This window comes from Budorcas taxicolor, chromosome 25 (genome assembly GCF_023091745.1).
Source record: "Budorcas taxicolor isolate Tak-1 chromosome 25, Takin1.1, whole genome shotgun sequence".
Taxonomy (NCBI): Eukaryota; Metazoa; Chordata; class Mammalia; order Artiodactyla; family Bovidae; genus Budorcas; species Budorcas taxicolor.
Window position 1 is genome coordinate 32,640,790 of NC_068934.1, and position 27,122 is coordinate 32,667,911.

A 27,122-nucleotide genomic window follows, 5' to 3' on the forward strand; every position below is an offset into this window, starting at 1 on the left:
ACTAAACTGATACTTAATTAATACTTTAACTTCTTAAAAAGTCACTGACTATTCAGTTGTTTATATTTGCTATCCATATGGGAGACAGTGTATTCTATAAAAATGATGGTATTTACACCCAATTAAAATTAAAAAAAAAAACACCAAAAACCTGATCTAGCAGGAAGTACTGTCTACAAAAGGCTGAGTCATTAAATTGGCAGCGACAGGCTGGGAGAACATAACTCTGAATATCTTTGCTGATAATGAGTCATGATTGTTTTCTACTCAGACAAAAAATCATCAATGTATACCGCCTTTGCATGAAAAATTCTGAGACTGGAATGCACAATTTTTTAATATGCAAATGAAAAATTTTAAAACCTGAAAAGTTTTTTTCAGAATTAAAAAATAAGAATTGCACATGATCAACTATACTTCAATACAACAACAACAAAAAAATCCAGAATTAAATGTTTCTGATTATGACCTCCTCCTTTATGCACTGCCAAGTGTCAAAATTATAGCTGTACTTATACAAATATTGAAAAGATTCAATATTTATACTAAATAGCAGTACTACACTGTTAACTCGACTAGATATGAAAAAATTAATGAATTGGAAGATATTAAAATGTTAATATTAAATTAATATTTTCTGTTCTAAATGACTTTTCACCAATACCAATATAAATCCATGTTCAGACACTTGTTTCTAGTAAACAAAATGATGTCTCATTTGCCAGAAAGATTCTAAATAATTTATAGACAGTCTTCATTATAACACTATGAAGTTGATGAGAACACTATTCCTGTCTTAGAGATGAGGAAGCCAAGGTCACACAAGCTGGAATTGTTGAATTCAAGATGCCTGGTGAGTATTTATCATTCTTTCCTCTCTGGTTGCAGTTCTGAATAAAGGAGTTATCAACAGATAAACGGTAGGCCACAGTAAGAAAAACAATGAATTGGTGTGATTTCACAATACGAAGAGACCACAGAGAAATCCAGGGCACGACAGGAACAAAACACGTGGATTTTTTTTACCATTGGAACAGCTGTGGACTTATGGATTTTGATGAATAGGAAATAAGGCTCCCAAGAGTTTATTCACGGTGGAAAAGGCACAGCCACCCCTCCTCCCCACTCCCTTCCTCAGCACTGAAGACGCAAGGGTAGGGGCCCAACAGAAAGAGGAGGGGGAGAGGGAAAAAGGGGGCAGGGTGAAGGAGAGTCCCTGCTGTAGAAAAGCCACCTGGGGGACACTCAGTGCAACTCAAGAGCCCCTCATGCTCCCCAACATACGAGCACAGACGGGATAAATAAATTAGACGGTAACTCTCCTGAGTGCAGGAGAATAACAAAACAACCCTCACCTGAAACTCAGAGGCTGCACTTTCTGCCATGTAAAAATACAGGTAAGGATGTGAGTGTGTGCAAACCTCGGTGAAAGGGGACTGAAGTCTGTAATCTGCTTCACTGCATGGTGACAATGTCATTTCCTGGTTTTGATGATGTACAGTATAGTTATGTGAGGTGCGACAACTGGGAGAAGTTGGGCTTTGAATACATGGGACCTCTCTGTACTATTCTGGCAACTTTGTCTGAGACTATAATTATTCTAAAATACAAAGTTTAAAATGTGGCTCATCATGCTCTGTCTTTCAATGACTGCTGACGGCACAGGAGAGGTCACCTGTTACTTTCTTCTTGCATTTTACAAAATGGAGGTTATCCTGTGAAGAACTAAGATGGGTCTATGTGGCTAGTGGGGGCAACAAGAGAATTCCCTGAGAAGGCAACTTTCTAGTCATTCTGAGGGTCGCTGTCGATGGTAAGATGTGATCTGACTCTGGATATGTTCTTGGCCATGAAACTGGTAGAATTTACAGACAAACTGTCAAAGGTTTGAATAATTTGGGTAATTTTTATGATAGATTTTTCTCTGCTCAAAACCTTCTCACGTCTTCCCATCTAGCTTTAAACCAAAGTCCAAATCTACACAGTGGCACCCAAGCCCCAAGGAGAATCTGATGCCCTTCCACCCTCCAGACCTCACCCACGTCTTCACTCGCTGCTCTAGTCAAACCGGCCTTCCTGCTGAGTCTTTAACGAGCCTGGACACATGCTGCTCAGTGTCCTTACACTTGCAGTTTCCCCTCTGGGAAGCTCTTCCCACAAGTAAGTGCTTATCTTTACTCCTCATCTCCTTCAGGTCTTGGCTCCCAAAGTTACCTTCTAATGGAGCTTCCCTGATAGCTCAGTTGGTAAAGAATCCACCTGCAATGCAGGAGACCCCAGTTCAATTCCTTGGTCAAGAAGATCCCCTGGAGAAGGGATAGGCTAACCACTCCTGTATTCTTGGGTTTCCCCTTGTGGCTCAGCTGGTAAAGAATCTGCCTGCAATGTGAGAGACCTTGTTTGATCCCTGGGTTGGGAAGATCCCCTGGAGAAGGGAAAGGCTCCAGTATTCTGGCCTGGAGAATTCCAGGGACTATCCATGGAGTCACAAAGAACAACTAGGCGACTTTCACTTTCATATTACTTTCTAATAAACCCCTCCCTGACCACTCCACTCTCCTCCTCTGAAATTACAGCTCCACAGGAGCCACATCCCAGTACTTTCTAACCTCACTTCTAGGCTTCGTTTTTCTCCGCAGCACTTACCCACCTCAGTGTATGTTTAATGTGTTTGCCTTTTTCTTTCCCTCTCATCAACTTGAATACAAATAGCAAAATGACAATATTTTTGTTTGTTGTGTCCACTGTTTTACCCTAGTACTCAGTATGCACTCAGTAAATGTTTGATCACTGAATGAATGAATACTGGAAATGATCAGAAATGGAAAAGTTGCTTTATATATGGCAAGGATTAGATTGAACCTACTCCAAGCACTGGCTAAGGCCTAAATGGGAGTTTAGGCCTTTGATACTAGTGAGCTGAGGTGAGGTGAGGTGAGGTGAAATCGCTCAGTCGTGTCCGACTCTTTGCGACCCCGTGGACTGTAACCTACTAGGCTTTTCCATCCATGGGATTCTCCAGGCAAGGATACAGGAGTGGATTGTCATTTCCTTCTCCAGGGGATCTTCCCGACCCAGGGATCGAACCTGGGTCTCCCGCATTGGAGGCAGACGCTTTAACCTCTGAGCCACCAGGGAAGCCCTTTGATACTAGTAGTAGAAATTATTCTTATTCATAATTATTGATCAACTGTTTTAAAACAAATGCTATGTATAAAGGATGCGAAGTAATATACAATAGAGTATCTATCCAGAAGCAATTCTAGGTTAAGAAAAAAGACACACAAAAAGTGAAGTATAAAATTCAACATATGCTAACTTATTACCAAACTCTTGTTTCTAAATGAGTAACACAAGGAACAGCTACTGTAGGCTGTAGGCCTTTGTTATTCAAAACATAGTCTTAGGACCAGTATTATGGAATTACCTGGGAGCTTCTTAAACATACAGAACACCAGGCCCCACCCTAGTGAATCATGATCTACAGTTTTTAACTCTCTCTCTCAGGCAGACTGAATGTACATTCAAGTTTGTGAAGCAGCGGCCCAAGGAGCCTCCATGAAGAACAGAGTAAGTCATCTCATGCAGAAGAAAGACCACAGGCATAGAGGCGGGGGAACCCAAAGTACAACCAAGCGGAGAATAAGGAAACATATTATTGATACTGAGTAGAGATGAGAAAGGGAAAAAACAGGTTACAAACATAAATGTTCCAGTATTTTATGGAGCATCTTAAATTCCAGGTTGAAGGTTTAGTATATAATTCTGGCACAAAGGGAAATCACTGGGGTTTTCTGAAGTCAGGGATTATACGTTATAAAGGTTGTATTCTGAAGTTTTATTTTAGTAGTAAATATTAAGATAGACTAATTCCACAGGCATTAATTGTGCATCCCGTGTGCACATACCCTGTGGGGGAGACAAGGATGAATGAAACACATTTGTCACCAGTGAGGAGATGGCAACTTAGTGAGCAAGGGAAACAGCTGCTATTAGATCTGACATGGGGGTAAACAGGATGCAGGCCTGGGAATAATGGTCAGGGAGTGCTGGTCAGGGAGAGGTGGGCCAGGGAGAGCCAGTCAGTGGAGCTTTCATGCACAAGAAGATTATGGCCTGAGTCTAAATACAAGGAAAATGTCAACTCAGGGGGAGTGGGAAGGAGGGCATTTTGGCTGTAGGGGCAGCAGGAGCAGAGGGAAAGCTACATGATCACATGTATGTATGTTCTGAGCACACGAAAGCAGAGCCCAGCGAGCATGGGGAGAAAGAACAGAACCAGAGAACAGAGGAGGAGGATGGCTGAAAATGACACAGCAGAGTCGAGTCTGGAGGTACGTTTTATGTGCAGTGAGGAGCAATCGAAAGATGTATTTTTTAATTAATTAGAGAGGCTTAGAAAGAATGATGGCTGAAACAAAACTAGTGAATGAAGTAGGTTCTGATAAGCTCTCATCTTCATTTCCCCTTTAACACATCTTTTGCCCTAATTTCTGTTCTGTTCATTTCCAGAAATACATTTTTATTTTCTCTTGTTGTAATAGAACCAAAAGATATTAAATAAATAATTTGTTTTGGGAGACGAAACAATAAACTTTACCTCTATTCAGTGTTCTGTGGTGGGAAAATTCTGGTTTTTGAGTTTAACAATCGCAAATGAGTTTAATCCACCTGGTGCAAGGCCAGGGGTACTAGGTGTGGGCAGTGATTACCAGGAGAGGTCAAAAGACTTCTCAAGACCAGCTGTGAAACCTCGGGCACATCGTGGAAGTCTTTCTGAGTTGCTCTACTAGTTAAAAAGGGGTGTGTTTGGAACAAAAATACATTCCGCATACTTAGTATCCTGCAAGGCTGTATTGAGATTCAAGGTCCAATTTAATAAAAATATAGTATTCTAAAAGTCTAAGGCAACTGCAAACATGTGGTATTTTGAATTCTCTGTTTTTCCCTGAGAGTGAGAAAAGTATTATCTTGATGTATCTATGTATTTGGAGAGAAAAATACCTGGGCGTTCTAGCATTTTGGAACTCCTTTAAATTTTACAGCAATGCCTCCTAGGGCACTGGTTTTAATATCTGATTCTTAAGACATCTGCCTCCAGAGCGATAAAGTAAGCATGTGTTCAATGGGAAGAATATTCAATACAATGTTCCACATGGGGTGAAGTAAAAACCGGAACCTTTTCACTTGCTACAGCGTGGCTGCTTCATGCTAAAGTGACAGTGAGGAAGCATGGTTACAGAAGAGCAGAGTACTGCACACTCAAAGAAAGAAAACAAATAGCCCAGAAGCAAACCAATGAACATAAAGGAAAAAAAAAACTATAATTAGGCAAAATTGCAAATAAAATAACAACAACAAAAACAAGATTCTGAAGGGCCAGTTTTCTAAAAGAATACAAGGACTTTTTACTTTCAAAATTACAAATTCAGGCTGTTGCTTTATAAACTACTTCTTAAATGAATGTAAGGATTTCATTAGCATTACATTTGATCACTGTCTTTCCCTAAAATGAAAACCTCAGGTCCTTCTATGTCTGCTAGCAAAAAAATTCATGATGCAAACTCTATTCAAGTGACCATCCAAAGAAGCTGGCTTCCACACCATGGGCCCATGAAAGCAACTGTAATTTGTTTGTTACAGGTATACTGTGAAATATTTACATATAAATTTATACCAACAAATCACACATTAAATAAGTTATCTACATAAACTAAATAGACCTAATTTTAGACACTCCTGAATTGAAATGATATAACATAGTAGATAAGCATAAATTGATAAAATAATAATGGCTGATAGTGATTAAGTATCCACGGGGCTTTAAATGCTTTACATCTAATCTTCAAATGAATCTTGGCTCACTTCCTAGATGAGGAAATTAAAAATCAGAGAAGCCAAATGACATGCACAGGGACAGTAAAACATGGCACAGGGATTAAAACCCAAGGCTGAAGCCCGTGCTCTCACCTCTGTCCTGCTTTTCACATAGGTATATAAACTAAATAAAACATCTGCATTAAATCTGCTTTCACAAAATACCTATTTATGGGGTGGCTGCATTAAGACCTTAGAAATTACCTATTTGGACAGGGTAGAGTGAAGGGGAGATTATGGTCTATAAAGAGTAATATATGATTAGTGTAAAGGAGTTAAACAGTACAGAGCAAATGGGAAAAAAAGAAATGTCTGTTGCTATATTTGCAATCTCACACGCCTCTCCGGTGAGGGACGCATCCTCCTGATCCTCTATGAGTTCACAGCAGGACTGTACTGCTCTGTGATTTGTTCTTTCATTTAACAACACATCACAGGAAAAAAAAACCCTGGGTGAGCACATGTGCTTCTGCTTTATTCTTTTGAGGGCTGCAGAGTACTTCACAGTACGGAAGTATAACATCTATTTTGAGAATGTGATTTTCAGCCTTTGTGTATTAAAGCAATACCATAAGGAGGATTTACCTGGATAGGAGGTATAGTTAAAAAACATGAAGCAACCAATTAAAAATTGACAAAGGACTAGAATAGACATTTCTCCAACAAACACATGAAAAGATGCTCTATGTCATCACACTTCTGTATAATCACCACCTGGGCCAAGAGAGCATTACGAGCACTTCCAGGTCCTCCCTCCTACCCACCTGCTCACTCTCCTCTCCAGAAGTACCACTGCCTGAAGTTTATCACCACACAACTCAGCCCTGAACTCTATGACTTTGAACTCTCTCCTTACATATATGGGATTATACAGTGTAAGTATGTAGGTAAATCAGGCTTCTTTCCCTCAATATTTGTGTGGGACTCATCCATGTAGTTGCACATAGCCATGACTCATTTCATTTTCAGTGGAGGAATCTACTGAATGAGCACGCCTTTATTTATCTATCCCACTGTGGATATACCTTTGAAATTCTTTAGTTTTTTGACAATTAGGAATAAGGTTGCTATGAACACACTACATACACACCTAAGAGTGGAGCTGCTGGGCCACAAGATATATATGTGTACAGCTTAGTAGGCAGTGCCAACACTGCTTGTCCCACATCACGCTACCCTGCAGTACATGGGAATTCTCAGTGATTTACACCCTTGCCAACTTTGGGTATTGCTACTCTTAAATTTTAAGCATTCTTGTGAGTGTGTTTTCATGAGTTAATAAAGTTTTGATTTGCATTTCCCTAAAGACTCATGATGTGGAACAACTTGTGCTATGCTTATTCAGCATTTTGATATCTGTTGTTCAAGTTTTCATGCAATTAAAAAAAAATCAGTTTATCTCTCCTTTTCTGATTCTTTACATACTTTTGTTATGTGACCTTGGTCAGATAAGTGTGCTGCAAATATCTTTATCACTTTGTGATTTGCCCTTTTCACTATCTTAATAGTATATTGCAATTTACTTTCTGAACTTTAAGTTTAATAATTAAGCTTTTCAGTTAGGATTACTGCTTTATGTATAACCCAAGATCATGATGGAGAAGGAAATGGCAACCCACTCCAGTATTCTTGCCTGGAAAATCCCATGGATGGAGGAGCCTGGCAGGCTATAGTCCATGGGGTTGCAAAGAGTTGGACATTCACTTCACTTCACTTCTTCACTTCAAGATCATGAAAATAGCCCATGATGATATTCTACTGTATTCTCTTCCAGAAGCTTTGCTGTTTCACCTTTCACATACAGATCTATAATTTTCAAGAGCTAGCACCATTTACTTAAATGACTGTCCTTTTCACAATGCTCTACAATGCATAAATCAAGGATCTATTAATGTATGTCCACAGGTTTGTTCCTGGACTCTGTTCTTTACCGCCATTCTATTTGTCTATCCTTGTATCAACCTCAGTATCTTAATCAGTGAAGCTTTAATAGTAAGTCTTGATATCTATAAGTTTCCACTATTTTGTTCAACATTGTCTTAGGTATTTTGGGCTCTGCATTTCCATTCAATTTAGAATCAGTTGTCAATTTCAACACAACTCCTAACTTAAAGCTTGGCGCATCATCAACAACTTGGCCCTATTGGCTTCCTGCGTTGTTCTGAGAGCACCAGGACTTTCTCTGCTCCATCAATTGATACCCTGAGGGCTCAGGTCCCCCCACACTGGGTCACTTCTCTGGATTTCCCTCTTCTGCTTCATCTTAGCTCAGTAACTGCTCAGGACCTTATTAACTCTCCAATGCTTCAAAGAGACCATATTATATTTTTACATTTCTGTCCAGATTTTCTGTTTTCAGAGGGGAGGTTTGTCTAAATTCTCTAGTCCTCCATTTTTAGAAGCTCATGCCCATAAAGTAAGCTTTTCTTTTCTTTTCTCTTCACTCTTTCGCAACCTTCTGCCTACTCCTTCCCTCCCCAAACTCGCTCTTTCTTTCTTTCTGGAAGAAAAGGTGGATAAGATGGGAAGATGGGGGATTCAACCATGGAAATTAATAAAGACCAAGTGTTGACCCTAGAAAGGAAACACCTGCTATGAGAACTGCAGAATTCATTAGATGGGCTTAAGAGAGGCTGCACAGAGAGAAAAGGTCAGCAGAAAGCACGTGAGCTGGAGAGAGGACAGTGAGCCAACATCAGAGAGGTGAGTGACATGTGGAAGGGGTGGAGGGGGAGAGAAGTGTGCAAAAGAAACATCTGCGGAGGCAACAGCTGAGAAGACTGAAAACTTGAAGAAAGACATCAGTAAATAACTGCTCAGTAAATGCCAAGCAGGAGACACACACAGAAGTCCTCATGCGCTTCCTTCCTCTTCCTCCCACTCACCTCAGCTTCATCAGCTGTCAAAGCAGAACCTGCGGGGACGGAACAAACGCCAGTTTCTTTGGAACAAGCGTTTACCTTTCTTCCTCTTAACTCTCCTCCCCACCTCCCACCCCACACACGCCCTTTTCCTTAAGGTACCATGGATACGTGCTAACTTGGTCAGGACATGGTGATTCATTAACTTTATTTTTACAGACACAAATAATTGGTCATACTGAGAACATTAAGAGTTCCAAAGGGAAAATTTTCCTTACTGCCCTTGTTGTGCAATAATACAGGGAGCTTTAAGTTGCAGTCTCAAACTATAGCTCTATCTTTCAGACCTGGTATCTCACAGTGACAGATGGCAATGTTAAAAATAAATAGAACATTCAAGCTATTTGTACTGAAGGCAAAGACAGTTTTAAAGTGTGAAACAAGCCTGAGGCTGATAGAACTCACATTATCCTTTTCAAAATGTATTAAGAATGCACATTTCCCTATGCCAACCCTGCAATGTTGCCCATCAGAGTTAAATATTAGCTTTTGAAGGTGTGCTGTCATTATACATCACTACTAATTTAGAATTAACAACGCCATACAGGTCTATTCACAGAAACCCATTTTCCAGAACTGTCAATAACTGATTAACTTTCTCAAGTTTTAAAAGCGCTGGAGGTTATCACTACTAGAAATTCACTTTCATATTCAGAACATGAGAAAGTATTTGATATAATACCAATATTAAGCTAATTTTTAAAAACAGTTTACAGTATATCTGAGGTAACACGATCAAAATAAGACTTTATAATCAATAAAAGTTATATAGTTTAGATAGCAGAAATACATGAAAATAATATACAAGAAATAACAGTAAATTTTTGATGTAGAATTTTGGTAACTTTAAAGCAGTGACCACAAAAACTCATGATCATCTCAGATGGATAAAAAGTATCAGCCAGGGCTTCCCTGGTGGCTCAGCGGTGAAGAGTCCACCTGCCAATGCCAGAGACATGGGTTCGACCCCTAGTCTGGGAAGACCCCACAGGCCATGGAGCCACTAAGCCCATGCGCCACAGCTATGGAGCCTGTGCTCTAGAGCCTGGGAGCTGCAACTACTGAAGCCCGCACGCCCCACAGCCCATGCTGCAAAAACTAGAGAAGCCGCCGCAGCAAGGAGCCCACACGCCACAACGAGAGAAGAGCACACGCTGCAACGAAGGCCCAGCACAGCCAAAAATAAAAATTACATTAAAAAAGATTTCTGACAAAACCAACACCCTTTTGTGATAAAATCATCCAACAAACCAGGAATTGAAGGGTACTTTGTCAACTTGACAAAGGGCATCTATGAAAACCACACAGTTAAAAGTTTTTACACAACAACAAACAATTAGATGACTTCTCCTAAAAGATCGAAAGTAAGACAAGGATGCCTATTCTCAAAACTTCAACACTGTAACACATCCAGGGCAACTGGGCAAGAGTAAGACATAAAAAACATCCAGATTGGAAAGGAAGAAGTAAACATGTCTATTCACAAATGACATGATCTTATATATAGAATATACCAAGAAATCTACTAACAACCTATCAGAACTCATAAACATTTCAAGTCTCAGGATACAAGATTAAGATACAAAATTAATTGTATTTCTATGCATTTGCAATGAACGATAAGAAAATGAAACTAAGAAAACAACTCTATTTACAAAAGCATCCAAAGAATAAAAATAAATTTAACAACAGATATTCAAAACTTAAAAAAAAAAAAAACTACAAAAGTTGAATGACGTGAAAGATCTAATCAAATGGGAAAATAATCTCATGTTCAAGGACTGAAAGACTTAAATACTGGCCAGAAGGTAATACTTTCCAAATTGATATGTAGATTCAATAAATCCCCATCAGAATTCCAACCATCTTCTTTTAGAACTAACAAGATGATTCTAAAATTCATGTGGAATTGAAAGGCACCTGGAAAAACCAAATCAATCCTGAAAAAGAATAAAGTAGGAGGACCTCCCAACTGCAAAATTTACTCTAAGCAATGGTAATCAAGACAGGGTGGTATTGGAATACGAACAGACATATAGATCAATGGAACAGAACTGAAAATCTACAAATAAATTCATGCATCTAAGGTCAACTGAGTTTCTACAAGGGAGTCAAGTCAATTAAATAGGGAAGAAATAACCTTTTCAACAAATCATGCTTGGATAACTGGATATCCAATGGACTTGGACCTCAAAAACATACACAAAAATTAACTCAAAATGGGTAGTAGGCTAAAAAGGAAGATCTAAAACTATAAACTTCTTAGAAGAAAATACAGAAGTAAATATTGACCTGGGGCTAAACAATGCCTTCTTAGATAAACATCAAAAGCATAAGTGAGAAAAGAAAAAAAATAAATTGAACTTCATCAAAATTAAAAATATTTATGCTTCAACAGATGTCATCAAGAAAATGAAAGACAAAACACAGAATTTGAGGAAATGTATGTCTGCAAATCACATTATCTGATAAAGGACTTGTATGTGGAATGTATAACATGACCCAATGGTAAAAAGACAACCAAATTAAAAAATAGACAAAGGTCTGAACATTTCTCCAAAGATACACCAATGGGTAATAAGTAAACACATAAAAAGATGTTCAACATTATTAGCCATCAGGGAAATGCATATCAAAACCATAAAGATGTATCACTTAATACCCACTAAGACAACAATAACCAAAAATACAGTAACAAGGAAATAGAACAATTTGAATTCTCATATATGCTGCTGGTGGAAGTATAAAACAGTGCAGCTGGTTTACAAAGGTAAACCAGTTTGGCGGTTCCTCCAAAGGTTGAACATACAGTTATCATATGACCCAGCAATTCTACTGCTACATACATACTCAAGAAATGAAAACATATATCTATACCAAAACTTGTACACTAATTATTGCATTATTCATAATAACCCAAAATGGAAACCCAAAGTGAATGGATAAAATAAATACTGTATATCCATACAATGCACTACTATTTAGCCATAAGAGAGAATAAAGCACTGATATATGGATGAACCTTGAAAACATTATGCTAAATGAAGGAAGCCAGTTACAACAAGACTACATACTGTATTGTATTTCATTTGTGTGAAAGGTCTAGCTCAGAGAACTCTAGAGACAAAAAGTAGATTGGCAGTTGCTTAGTAGAGCTAGGGCAAGAGAGAGGAGGAGCAGGGTCTGCTTGTGGGCACAGGATTTCTTTTTTAAGTCACTGATGCGACATTTCAAAAAGAAAAGAAAACTACAGCCAACACAACCACTAACGAATAAGTAAGTTCTCTCTGACAAAGTTGTTTTATGCTTAACAAGCTTGCCCAAAGAAGGGGGATTTAATAGAGGATAAAAATGCCTTGAAAAGAGACTGAGAATCCTAGGATGAGGGGAGAGTAGGGCAGAAGGAGAAATCCATTTGATCACTTCCTCCTCCTTCTAAAATCTTTATTCTTTGTTTTTATTTTCTTTCTGAAAATTTACATCACGTTAAAAAGTTCCTGATGAAGTATTCTGTAAAATTCGTCCAGATTAAGTCACCCCAATAAAAACAGAAGTTTCCACTGTTTTGATTTTTACTCCCTGTAACACATTGCTTTACATATCTGTACAATATTCCACACACTTATGCAGCACTGTAAATATATTATATAAGTAATAAGAAATGCTGTTTAAAATAGTTTGGATGTTCACAGGCACTGATAAGATGTACATTCCCTTCATTTATTAATTTTCAGCTAATCATATTATCTCCATGTCAGGTCCTTAAACCTGACATTTTCTTTTATCATTTTGCTCATTAATTAGCTACATTCCTACTATATAATTGCAAAAGCAAATAATGACAAAGCTTAATGGAGCAAACAGTTCTTAAAACTGCCTAACATTTTGAATGCATGTAAACCTTTGTGAAATGATCAACAGAGAAAAAAGAATACACTAAAAATCAAAAACCACATTAAAATTAAGAATGCATATTACGACAATGAACACAACAGCTAAACAAGCTGCGTGCCTGACTGGAAGAGAAAATCTGGATCTTTAAGCAGTGGGTAAATAACCACGCTATAGAGAAAGAGTACTCACCTGGTTTTGGCACTGAGTTGGTCACTGACTGGGGAACTTTCTGATTAATTAACTCAACACAGTGTCCAGGGAAGAGTCCCACCTAAAGAAGAAAGGCAGCAAAGAGAGGATTCTAAACCAGGGAACAGACCAGTGTGTGAGCATTGCCAATTCAATTCCAGTAATGTGCTCCACAGCCCCTCCCAGCGATTCTGCTATCCCAAGACTCTAAATCACTGATGATGCCAATTATACAAACAAATAATAAAACAATCTGTTGCTATGAGTATACAGAGTCATGTGTTTTATTTGCCTAAAAGTCTAAGTCTTCTTTTCTAGTTTTAGCTTTTAATTTCCCAAACTTCTTTTACTCCAATTGAAATATTTAGTCTGATACCAAGCTATGCATGGCAAGAGGTATAATTTGGTATGCATGGCAAGTAAAATAATTTACTTTGCTGAAATTTCAATCCAGTTGTGTGAACACTTCTACTGCCCACTTTCATTATTTACTGACTTCTCTATGATTTTTTTTAAAGCAATACTAAACCACATTTAACTTTTTTGTGTATTTTTTTCTTCATTATCTCATCGGTTCTGTGAAAAATGACAAGACTAAAGTAACCTGACGAAATGACTGCTCACTTAAAATCCTGGTATTCATTCTTGGTAAAGAGTCAGAAGTGTGTGGATAAGTGAGGAAGCAAGAGAAGAAAACAACCAATCTCAGCTTTGAAAAAGCACACCAAATTGACCTGGTAGCAAATTGCTTGTGGTATGAGGAAGACCCCCAAGGAGCTGTGCTAGAAAAATACTGAGCTCCAGATCACCCAGAGATACTGCACAGCCAGCAGAATGAATACAGATACGAAGATCCGGGAAACAAAAGTAAAAAGGAAATTTTTACCAATATTTATAGATGTTTTCTTAGATAGGAATATGATTGGGCTGCCAAGCAGCAGATGTTAAAGCTGAAACAAGAAAACTACATCACTTTGTACATCCCTCTGTTGACAGACTCTGGGGAAGAAAGGAACAGCCTTCCAAGAGTCTGACTCATCGTGAAGGTCTGAGCTGTATAATTTTCATCTGCGTGGGAGTGTTTCACATACTAATTTGCTGCATTCTTACTTCAATTTCTTGATCGATATTCTACGTTAGCTCTTAAAATTATGAAGATGTAACCAGTTATCATGAGTTGAAAAGGGCTTATTAATAAACTATCAGCTTGTTTGAAAGATTTGAATTTGGATCTTAAAGTTCGTATATGCACGCTTTCTAAAACGATGCTGTATTTGTTTTATTGGTGAAATTCTATACCATATTTTACTCAACTTCCTATTTAACTAATCAACAAGTAGAAATTCTTCCAAGATTGGTTAGAACCAGATGAGAATCAACTTGAAAAATCCTTCTCATGCTCTCTTACACAAATCACTTCTAAGAGAATCACTTGTGGTTAAGTGTAGCCCCAGGATTGGGGCTTCCCAGGTGGCTCAGTGGGTAAAGAATCCACCTGCAATGCAGGAGATATGGGTTCAATTCCTGGGTCAGAAAGATCCCCTGGAGGAGGGCATGGCAACCCACTGCAGTATTCTTGCCTGGAGAATCCCATGGACAGAGAAGCCTGGTGGGATACAGTCCATGGGGTCACAAGGAGTTGGACATGACTTAAGCAACTGAGCATGCACCTAGCCCTAGGATTAAGAGGGCCTCGGTTCTATTCTAGGCCTGCCACTTACTAGGCTGGGTTTATAACTTAGGGTCCATGTTTCAGTTTCTTCCTCTAAACATAATGATATCGTGTCTAACTCATAACGTTTGTTACGAGGATTAAACAGATGAGTATAAGCAAAACGAATGTAGTAAGCACTTGTGCAACATTATCTATTCTTTATCATCCTAGTATGTTGGCCACTAGAAGACCTAGAGGGTTGCGGCTCCTCCAATGCATGGATGTGACATACAATACCTACTACCTTTTGCCTGAAATTAAAAGACGTGTACTCCCTGGAAGGAAAGTTATGACCAACCTAGATAGCATATTTAAAAGCAGAGGCATTACTTTGCCAACAAAGGTCTGTCTAGTCAAGGCTATGGTTTTTCCAGTGGTCATGTATGGATGTGAGAGTTGGCCTGTGAAGAAAGCTGAGTGCTGAAGAATTGATGCTTTTGAACTGTGGTGTTGGAGAAGACTCTTGAGAGTCCCTTGGACTGCAAGGAGAGCCAACCAGTCCATCCTAAAGGAGATCAGTCCTGGGTGTTCTTTGGAAGGACTGATGCTGAAGCTGAAACTCCAGTACTTTGGCCACCTCATGCGAAGAGTTGACTCAATGGAAAAGACTGATGCTGGGAGGGATTGGGGGCAGAAGGAGAAGGGGACGACAGAGGATGAGATGGCTGGATAGCATCACGGACTCGATGGACATGAGTTGGAGTGAACTCTGGGAGTTGGTGATGGACAGGGAGGCCTGGTGTACTGGGATTCATGGGGTCGCAAAGAGTTGGACACGACTGAGCAACTGAACTGACTGACTGACCTTTTGCCTATAGGTACCTAAGTTTCCTCACTATCAAATATCATTCTTTCTATAAAATTCTAATTCATTTCCATTTATATACATTTTCTGCAATTCGCTACAGAGAAAAGATCACTCATTTCCTAAGCTCTGTGATCTACAGCAAATTGCTTAACATCTGTTTCTTAATTCATAAAAATGGGACATCATTAGCTACCTGAATAATCTGTATAAAAGCACCTAGCCTAGTTTCTAAACTCAAATATCTGTCAGCAAATAAAAATAGCTTGCCATTATTTCTTCGTAAGACTCAACAAAGCTTAATGATCTTCTTTAAGGAACTGTATCAAATTGGTACATACTAGTTCTGTTAAGTCTGCTAAGTCGCTTCAGTCATGTCCGACTCTGTGCAACCCCATAGATGGCAGCCCACCAGGCTCCCTCGTCCCTGGGATTCTCAAAGCAAGAACACTGGAGTGGGTTGCCATTTCCTCCTCCAATGCATGAAAGTGAAAAGTGAGAGTGAAATTGCTCAGTTGTGTCCGACTCTTAGCAACCCCATGGACTGTAGCCCACCAGGCTCCTCCATTGATGGGATTTTCCAGGCAAGAGTACTGGAGTGGGGTGCCTACACTTTCACCTTTTAAATGTCTCAAGGCATTAGGTCCAGGTATATGGGGGAAAAGCTGCTGTGTATTATGCAGAGGTAGGTCCATGGGAGGTTCTCTAATTCCCATCCATCCCTGCTCGCCTATCTCCCTTCAGTATTAAGTGCAATATTACTAAATGCTAGCTGAACTAAATACTCAGTTTTCCAGATTCCTTGCATTCAGGGTATAGCCATGGCACATGTGGAAATGTGTCACTATCCTGTCTCTTCCTTCTGCTGTGTACCAGGTTTTGGGAATGGATCAGCAGTAACAATCATCTGACCCTAAAAAAAGGCCAAGAGAAGCTTAGATAATTCTGCCTAGTTTCATTAAGCTGCTGACTCAACTGCAGCAATGATACTTTTTCTGTTTGCTTTTGTTTCTTGAAGCCAAAAGCACTTCTAACTGTAGCTCTTTTAAGACAGTTATCTTGACTGTCTAATTCTGTGTACTTGTGAAAAGTAATAGATTCTATTTTCTTATTATAAAATTTCAACCATAAAAAAAAGGAACTGTGTTTCATTGAAAATATACACATAACTAACTCTAAAATTACAGTTAATGAACATTTTAAATTTTCTGCCACTTCACAGATCACAGTCTCGTCATGGCATAGGGACTTGTATAACTCAATGAAGCTATTAACCATGCCATGCAGAGCCATCCAAGAAGGATGGGTCACAATGAAGAAGTCTGACAAAACATAGTGCATACTCAAGCCAATATTTTACCAAATATAAATTAATTCTAATAAACTCAAAATGTTCCATGTTAAAAATGACTGGAATTCTAACAATATGATCTGTGAATTATATCATTCTGTTTCCTGTATTATTCTTTCTGTAAAAGCAGTATTTTCTAAAGCTCTAATTTAAATGGCTGAGAAAGGTAAGAGGAATTCAGTGTATTTGGCAGGAGTCAAGATGAATTTCCACTCTAGGAAGAGGAGGGAAGGAAAAGAAAAGATGAGCATACAGCATCCACAAGGGTAGAGGAGTAGCTAATAAAAATATAATAACAGAAAAAGAAAAAAGAAAAGAAAAAGACAAGGCTGAGGGAGGGGCTTAAAGGAGGGCGCGAGAACCTTCAGTCTGGTAGTTTTCCCCTGAGTCAGTTTGGCATGAAGAAGAAAGAAGAGTATATGGATGTAAGAGACACAGAGGCAGAAGAGATGGAAACTGTCATAGGATTAGACACAAGAAAAGTTAAGACAGATGCTTCTGCAGTTCTTTCCCACTTTTACTGAGGTATAACTGACAAACAAGCTGTGCACATTTAAAATGTACATTTTGATGAGTTGACACCCATAAAACTGTATCCACACTCAAAATTATGAATACATTTATCAACCCCCAGAGTTTCCTTGTAACTCTGTAATTTCTCCCTCTCCCTAGCAGCCCTTACCCCTGCTCAACAGACAACGAAGTTTCTACCACTACACATCACTCTGCAGTTCCTACACGTTTATATGAATCGAGTCATGCAGAATGTACTCTGTGTTGTTGGTTTTCTTTCATTCAGCGTAATTATTTTCAGGATCATCATGTTGCTGTATTTATCACTAATTCTTCCTTTCTATTCCTTAGTAATATTCTATTGTGTAAACGCTACCGTTTGTTTATTCATTGATTTCTTGCTGATGAGATAAAAGGGTTGCTTCCAGCTTGGGGCCATTACGTATATAGTTGTTACGAACTGTCATATGTAAGTTTCTGTATGAAGGCAGACCTTCTGTTCTCTTGGATAAACACCTAGGAGTGGAATGGCTGGATCTTGCCATCGGTATATGTTTAAAACACTGACAAACTGTTTTCCAATTGGTTGGAGAATCTTACATTGCCCCCAACTGTGTCAGTGTTCCAATTCCTCCATATCCTTGCCGCTCTAATAAGTATATAGCAAGCCCTCATTGTTATTTTAATTGCATTTCTCTAATGATCACTGCAGTTAAACATCTCTTGACAGGTTTATTTGTCATGTATCTTTGTTAATTGTTCCCATATTTGCTATTTTTTTTTAATTGGGTTCTGTTTTCATGTTGAATTTTGAGAGTTCTTTATATGTTGTGGATAGAAGTACTTGATCAGATATAATCACTGCAAATATTTTTTCCCAATTTGTAATGTGTCTTTTTATTGTCTTAAAAATAACGCCTTTCAAAGAGCAGCAGTGTTAAATTTTGATGAAATTTATTATTTTATGAATTGTTCTGATAATACATGTAAGAAATCTTTGCTGAATCCAAAGTCACAAAAGTTTCTCCTATGTTTTCTTTCAGAAGCTTTTTAGTTTAAGATTCACATTTTGGGTACATGACCTATTTTGTGTTAATACATGCAGATGGCACAAGAAATAAATAAAAGGGTTTATGAAGGCATATGGATAAAGCTGAGCACTGAAGAATTGATGTTTTTGAACTGTGGTGTTGGAGAAGACTCTTGAGAGTCCCTTGGACTGCAAGGAGATCCAACCAGTCCATCCTAAAGGAGATCAGTCCTGGGTGTTCATTGGAAGGACTGATGCTGAAGCTGAAACTCCAATACTTTGGCCACCTCATGTGAAGAGTTGACTCATTGGAAAAGACTCTGATGCTAGGAGGGATTGGGGGCAGGAGGGGAAGGGGACGACAGAGGATGAAATGGCTGGATGGCATCACCGACTTGATGGACATGAGTTTGAGTGAACTCCAGGAGTTGGTGATGGACAGGGAGGCCTGGCGTGCTGTGATTCATGGGGTCACAAAGAGTCGGACACAAGTGAGTGACTGAACTGAATTGATGGATATTCAACTGTCCCAACATCACTTGTAAAACAGATCATGTTTTCTTCACTGAACGGACATTGAACCTCTGTTGAAAACAAGCATCCATGAATGTGTAGGTCTACTTCTAACTCTGTTCTGTCCTGTTGATTTACTTGTCCATCTCTCCCCTAATGCCATACTCTCCTGTTACTGCAGTTTTACAGTTAAGTCTTCAAATCAATTAGTATTAGTTCTCCAACTTTGCTCTTTTTCAGATTTGTTTTGGCTGTTCTTTTCTAGGTCCTTTGTATTTCCATGTGAATTGTTAAATCTGTGCATTGATTTCTACAAAAAAATCTGCTGGGATTTTGACTGGGATCAATTTGAGAAGAGATGACATTTTAACAATATAAAGACTTCCAACCTATACACAGGGTGTATATCTCTCGTTTTTTAAATATTCTTTATCTCAGAAATGCTTTGTAGTTTTCAGTACACAGATCTTTTGTATCTTTCTTCTGATATATCCCTAAGTAGTTCATAGTTTTGATGCTATTACAAGTTAAGTTTTATTCTATTTTGTGATTGAGGTTAATGCTACTGGTCTGCACATTACATTTGAAGTAACAAGACTTCCATGAAGTTGTCCTTAGTATACACAACTGTGTATTTCAAGTATGCAATTCACTTTTATTTCTTTTATAGTATATATGAAAAATTATATTGACTTTTTTGAAATTGTGTTTGTATTTTGTTATGTCATTTATAAATTTCATTTCTGAATTCTAAGGAAGGATTTTAGAAATTATTTATCATACAAATGGGTGTAGGGTTTGATGAAGCCAAGAACTACTTCTGTAAGCCATTTTTTCAGTAATTTCCATGAAACTGAATGTTTAAGAGTCATTTGGTAGGACATATTCTGATGTTATAAATTAACAAAAGACTATCTAGAAACTAGTTTCTCTTTAAACGTTAATGGCAGCTGCTAATGGCACTAGTAAGACAAATAAAGACAGCAATAAGAAATAAAATAATTTTAGAAAATTTACATATGTTTTGTGACCTAAGTGGGGAGAAACACAAAATTGGGACTCACCAAGCTCATGTTCTGGCTATATCACTGACTTACTGTCTTTGTGAATCAAATCCATCTTTCCGAATTCCTTTGATTTCTTTAATTATAAGGCGACAGTTTAGGACCAGGTGATCCTCTGCCGTTTTTTCTACTTTAGAAATCTGTGATTCACACATGTAGACAAGTAGAAGCCACTACTGGTTCACCGCAATACTACTATGATCTGTTCTTTGCCCAGAATACCTAAGTTTCTACCTAAGCTGTGACACTAAACAGCGAAATAGTAACAGAGCAGTAGTTTAGTCCTCTTTCGCTTTAGTTTCTTTGTCAGTAAGAGAGGTAATAAAAGTACCTTCTTTGTAGTGTGAGAGTTAAAGGTTAACAGGAAGCACACAGAAGAGGACCAAGAAGTGTTACAATGCCTTGGACTTGTAGCACCACACTCTGACTCCCCCTTCCCTTGAAATCCTGTAAATACTACAGGTGAAAAATTATGTAATTTTCCTATTACTTAACTGGAAAGGAAATATTTTGCTCTACTTAATTTTGAGTAATGAAAAGGTGAAGCTTTGAATTCCGCACATAAAATGATGGTCTTCATATAAATAAGTGGGTGAATTGTCTTCCTCTATTAAACTACTTACTGCAAGAGCCAAGGTTTCCAAACATCTTCCCTGTGGGATAAAGAAGGCTTTTCTGAAAGTAAGCTTTCTGGAACCATGTTAAACTCCTGAGGTAAGGGGATGCTTATTACTGAAGAGCTGCTTGTCTGCCGTTCGGGCATGGAAACCCTCACATGACAGGCTGGGGTAACTAGAAAAATAAATCCAGTGACCCTTGACTATCTTGCGGAGAACTGAGAGAACGTGACTGAATCGGATTCTGTCACCCTCGAAGTGGTATTTTACCCATTAGACTGACTGCATCCCAAATACATCTTAGGAGGTTTTCTGGGGGAAAGGAGAACACTCACTAAGCAGTGTTTTAATTCTTTCTCTATCTGCACAGGATAAACACAGGGAGGCTGAGTCAGTGGTTCTCACATTTTATACTCAATAATCATCTGAGGAACCTGATGAAATTCAGATTTCTGTCCTCCATCTCCAGAGATCAGTTGTATACGGTTCTAACATGTTTCTCGGGTCATTCTGATACTTGTGGCTCTCAGATAAAATTCTGAGAAACACGGCACTAAACAAATAATCCTCAGACATTAACACTTTACATGAGTGATATGCCTGTTATGTAAGGGGAAAAAAAGACCTTCCAGACACCTCACCTCACATTTCCAACCAAAGTCCACAAACAGACACAAAAAGGCCATGTATTTTTAACAAGAAAGAAAAAGCAGAGGTTTGTTTTTTTTTTTCCCTTTCTGAACTATACATTGTATGATGAAACTCCTCAGAAAACAAAGGTAAAAGGCTCAATATACTCTTTAGAAGACAAGTAAAAGATTTCAGAATTTCAAATTACTATAGTTAATATAATTTCACACTTCCTACTCCTAGAAGTTTAAGAAAAGAAACACAGTCACAGTGTAATTTAGAAACATGGATGAACTAATCCTTCTGTTCCCACAGCTAAATTATGTTCCACGCTAAAACAATATAAAGACTAGAACTTGGCAAAATGTTGACCTTTATCAACCACCAGCTGATTGGCAGACTTTAGCTACAGCTCAGAGTAAGCACTGCTTCCAGCAGAGCCGTCTAAGGAACACCAGGGCCAGAATCACAAGGATAAGAATGTATCTTAATCCTATTCCACAACCACTGAGACAGAACCTGGGGGTTTATGTCACAGGATTTTACGTTTTGACATGTTCCCTATGCAACACATCATAAGCTCACCAAGATAAGTTTGAGAATCAGAGGTGAAGAGAGAGTAGAAGGAGTTATTAGTAACAGATAAATGAAGACAGCATTACAACACCTTTTTCTGTATCAGTAAATGCCATTCCTTGGACTGACTTTATTTGCAAATTCAGACAACAATGCAATAAATATCATCACACGCCTATTAGAATGATTGAAAAAAAGAAGAAGAAAAAAAAAAAACCAACTGAGAACCATCAAATGTAGATGAGAATGCAGAGCAGCATCACCACTGTTGCTGGTGGGAAGGCAGAATGGCACAACCACTTTAAAAGACAGTTTGGTGGTTTCTTACAAACCTAAGCATGATCTTACCATACAACACAGCAAGTGCACTCTATGGTATTTATCTGAAGGAGCTGAAAACATATCCACACAAAAATATGCATGTGGATATATATAGCAATATTATTCATAAATGCCCCAAACTAGAAGCAACCAAGATGCACTTTAATAAGTGGATAGAAAAACAACATTATGGCACATTCATAACAATGAATGATAGAAAAGGAACGTCAAATCATGGAAAGATCTGGAGGAACCTTAAGTGCAGGTTGAAAGCCAGTTTGAAAAGGCTCCATATTATACCATATGATTCCAATTATATAATGCTTTGGAAAAGGCAGAACTATGGAGATAATAAATAATCAGCGCCTGTCAGAGATCAGGAGGAGAGAAGATGGATAGGTGAGAGCACAGGAAATTTCCAGCACAGGGAAATCACTTTGTACGAATGATCCATGTCATTATGCATTTGTGAAAACCCACAGAACTACAGACATCACAAAGAGTGAGTCTTCATGAAAACACGGATTACAGTTAACAATCACGTGTAAATACTGGTTCATTAAGCGTGTTTCCATCGCTGTGGCGGAGGATGTGACACTAACACTTTGTACTCTTATCCATGTGATTCTGGCCCTGGTGTTCCTCGGACCACTCCTAGAAACGGTGGTTACACTGCGCTGTAGGTAAACTCTGCTCATCAGCTTGTGGTTAATAAAGATCAACATTTTGCCAATTCCATTCAGTGAATTATAAAACATAAAGCAACATGTTAATAGGGAAAACTATGTGTGTGGGATAGATAGTATATGACACTTGGAAAAAAAAAAAAGAAACTTGGTGTATTATCTGGTCAATTATTCTGTAAGTTTGTACTAAATGATAAGAATCTATTAATTATTTTGAAAATAATAATAAAAAATAAAGTCCCAAGCCAGCAACTGCACAGCATCAGCTCACTGGACTTAAGGGGAAGGGTTCCGCACGCCACCGGCACCCTGTCATGTCCCGAGTCATTGCTGGCCGGAGACAGCAATACCTGTGACTGAGGGAAAAACAGGGGAGCCCACATAACACATCAGAGACACAGCGAGTAGAGCAGACCCGTGGTGGAGACACGGGGTCCCCATGCTGACAACATATCTCCAGAACACTCTCCTTCAGGGGCCAGAGCAGCACGCCTCAAGGCTGGCCCACAGCCTGGGAAGCAGCAGCCCACATCTCTGCTCCCCTCCACCCTCTCTCCTGAGAGTGGGCAGCTCGAAATGGCCTCGATTCCCAGGAAGACCACTGTTCAAGCTACCCCCGGGCCAAGCCCAGCCCCTCGTCTCCTGCTACTGCAGTCCAAAGAAAGCAAGTGACCGGTCTAAGACTGCAAGAGAGGAAGCAATAGCAAGACTGAAACACAACTGGCATTTAAAAGCCAAATTTACTTTTTGATCCTGTTTGGGCCCCTACCATTTATAGCTCACTTCCATGAACATGAAGAATTGATCCCTTATCCCTTAATAAAAAGCTGGTTAAGACCAGCTTTCCATTTAGTTTTATATTTAATCAGAAGCAACAATTATTAATAGCAATTAAGAAATCAGCATAGCTGAAGTAGGACTGCAATTATACACGTGAGAAAATTTGTGGGGTAACAAAGATACAAGGTTAATCAATTTGGTGTTAATCAAATTAAATTGTTATGAATGCTTTTATAACAAATTGAGGTGTAAATCCAATCACATTTTGTTTGAATTATTTACATTTAAAAATCAACATTTATTGAGTGAGAAATATGCATCAAGTCTGCTCTAGCTACTTTACATATTTTATCCTCACACATTTAATCTTCTCAATAATCTTAAGAGATTAACAACAATCTTACAATCCCCGTTTTACAAATGGGGAAACTGAAGTATAGAGAAGTAACGCAACTTGCTGAAAATAACACAAGATTAAAACCCAAGAGATATAGCACCAGAACCCATGTTCTTAGCCACCATGCTGTCCTGTTTTAAATGTATAATTTTTTTTCATAAAATACATGTTATAGAAACCTAATAGTTTTTATATGCATATAAAGCTATATTTATATAATAGCCATTAGCATTTCCAAATGTACAGCATGGGCATTTAATCTACATAGCATTTTAGGAACATTTTTATAAATAGACAACTAAAACCCACGAGTTATATACTAAGGAGACAATTTTAAGGCATTTTTAGATGTTCTTCTAGTGATAGTTTTAAGAGCTAAAAGGAAACTTTTCTACCCTGTGGAAATTAGTGACAGTCAGTCTAGGAGATGCTGTTGTCAGGTCTCAAATTGCTTAGGCATACAAGGAGAAAGAAAGAGACGGCCTTAGACTCTGCTGTTACTCTGCTATTAAACACTGCTTACGTTAACAGTTACAACGCATTAAAAACCACTGATCAAACTGACTTAAGTCTAGAGGGAAAACATATGTGATTCATGATTTTAAACCACTATCAAAAGTGGTTACAGGCCCGATAATCTAAAAGGCGTCAGCAGGCAGGTGGCTCTGCTCACACTTCAGCTATTCCACCGTGTGGGACAGAAGAGGAGATCTTCCACAGCAGTCTAGAAAAGGAAACCCAAGTCTAACGTCTTCTACATTTTTTTTTTCCACTGCAGACAAAATTTCTGATAACAAAGTCCACTGCCAGCATACCACTGTAAACAGAAATATTATTGAAAGAGAACACATTCTTTGAATTTTCCACACCAAATTCTTTGTTGCCTACCTGAAATCCATGCTTGCCTCTCCACCATGTGCTTAACACTTTGGGGGGCATGTCAATAACAGAAACAATGTCTCCCACCTAGGAGAAAACATTTTAAGTGAAGTGTTTTTAATCAAATTGTAAAGCAATCGTCTGCCTAGAATTTAAATCTAAACTGTAAAACTTTAAATCTGAACTGTATCTTATTCTCTGGCTCATCATTTCTGGAAAAACATTAATATTTCTTTCTGTAAAGAATTTAATAATCTTAACCATTTGTAAAGGGGAGGTTTACAAAAAGTTAAGCAGCACAAAGACTGTGGTCCAAGTAACATGTGTAGTAACTTCAGAAAGCCTGATTGACAGTGTGAGATTTTTTTAACACTAGGCATCATCACAGAGTTAAAATACTGTTACTGCTGCTACTAAAGGTGATCAGATTCACTTATAAAAGGAAATTTTAAATTACCATATTTAGAACAACAGCAGTTTCTATTAATACACTCAGTGAGCTGCTTGCCATGTGCCAGGCACTGGGCTGAGCAATTAACGTATCTTATTTCATTATATAGGAACGCTCTAAGATGTCTACAATTACCGGGTTATTCTTAGTACATGTAAAATTGAACGACAGCTACATTTCTTTCAAAAGGCGGTTCAATATATAACATTCCCACTGAGCAGCTGACTTTGTTCACCCTAAAAGACAAACCAATGAGTTTACACAAACTTTTACAAAATCCTAAGTATAAAAATAGCAAGAATAGTTTTTAATAATATACTTAAAGGAAGTTATATTCTTCATTCAAAATAAGTGATGATCTCTGTGATAAACCAGTTAGGCACTTTAGAACAATGTTGCTAATGTACACAATATTGCTTCACAAATTTTTGTGGTATATTCATGACTAATTTTTCTAGTCATGAATGTCCTCTTCACAAAACCATATTTGCTAACAAACATGGCATCTCTCAAGATCAAGGATTCTTTGTATATAGAGCTAAAAATTTAGTTGAGAATGCTTGAATTCTGTACAGTAAAAACGTACACTTTTTTCCTCTTAAATTGAATAACTGCCAGCATTTTCTTTTGATCTGTCATCAGCCAGTATTAACAGAAGAAACTTAAATCCCCTCTTTTTGCATGTGATAGCAAGAAATGTTCACTTCACTTTTCATCTGGTCTTTACCTCAATCTATGAACAATGAGAAAAAGGATCACTGGGTATTGTTTTTAGGTGCCAAAATAAAGGACAAAAGACAAGAGGATCTGGCTTTCAAGAAGCTCACAGAGACAAACAGAGCAGAACAACTTTGATTGAATGTAATAAGTGACCTTCAGAGATAAGCCTTGAGAACAGCTCAGAATGACATTCAGTGCAGGCTCTGGGCAGGGGTTATGGGGGCAGAGCGAGGGGTAGGGGAGAAGTAGGGTATGTATTTCTTGGAGTAGAAGGAAGAAAATCAAGGAGACTTCCTAGAAAAAATGCGGGACATTTAAGCTGAATTTTTAAGAATGAGTATAGTCATTAAAATAAAAATAGATGGCATGCCAGGCTGAAAGACAATAAAGGGCAGAAACACTTGGTGCTTTTCATTAAGTAAATGATCGACACAAAGATGAGGCTAGAAAGGCAGCACGGACTGAGCTAACACAGAGCATATCTGGTCACTCACCTCTAAGGTCAATTCATCTGGGGCCCGAGCAGTGTATCTCTTGATAACATGGGCAGCACCAACAGCAGGAGTGTTAATAGAGGATTCTTCATGAACTAGAAGGTGATTTCCCTTGTTATCAATCTAGAACAAAGAAAATGTACTATGAGATGGTTAAAGACATGGGACTTGCAAATTTCCTGGTGTATCTATATAACTCGACTCGATTTAGAAAAACTATAACCCAAAGAATCTTAAAAAAAAAAAAAAAACTACTTACTATATACCAGTCATTGTATTGTACATGTATTATATATATAATTGAATCTTCACAACTTAAAAAAAGTTACTTATCATCATTATCTATACCTAACAATGAAGATGCTAAAGCTAAAAGAGGTTACATAAATTACAGAAGATTAAATAATTTGTCCCAGATTACACAGCCAATAATGAAAAAACAAGATCTCAATGCAAGTTGTACTGGCTCTAAGTTCTATATTCTTTCCACTTTTTATCATCTTCCCAATTTTCACTTAAAGAATAAAGTAACTCTACCTACGCAAATTAAAGAAAAAAATCTAACATACTGACTGGATACTCTATCACTCAAGACATTCTTAAATCAGATCCTTTAAAAGGATTTAATTGTCTCTTGTTTCTAAATGACTAAAAACTATTTTCACTACTAAGTCAATTAAATTTATATATATATATATAT

At 38.1% G+C, this 27,122-nt stretch overlaps 1 protein-coding gene and 1 non-coding gene across 2 annotated transcripts in view; both read right to left on the minus strand.

Annotated features, from left to right (window-relative positions):
• ARHGAP32 (Rho GTPase activating protein 32) overlaps window positions 1-27,122 on the minus strand; it is a 122,523-nt gene that overhangs the window by 37,874 nt on the left and 57,527 nt on the right. Inside the window, exons 9-11 of the mRNA XM_052662185.1 lie at window positions 26,423-26,545; window positions 24,767-24,844; window positions 12,882-12,963 (exon numbers count right to left, since the gene is read on the minus strand). Of these exons, the coding sequence (XP_052518145.1) occupies window positions 12,882-12,963; window positions 24,767-24,844; window positions 26,423-26,545 (283 nt within the window). The remainder of the gene's footprint in view (window positions 1-12,881; window positions 12,964-24,766; window positions 24,845-26,422; window positions 26,546-27,122) is intronic.
• Window positions 3,067-3,138, minus strand: TRNAW-CCA (transfer RNA tryptophan (anticodon CCA)). Its single transcript has one exon. It is a non-coding gene; the product is annotated as a tRNA-Trp (tRNA).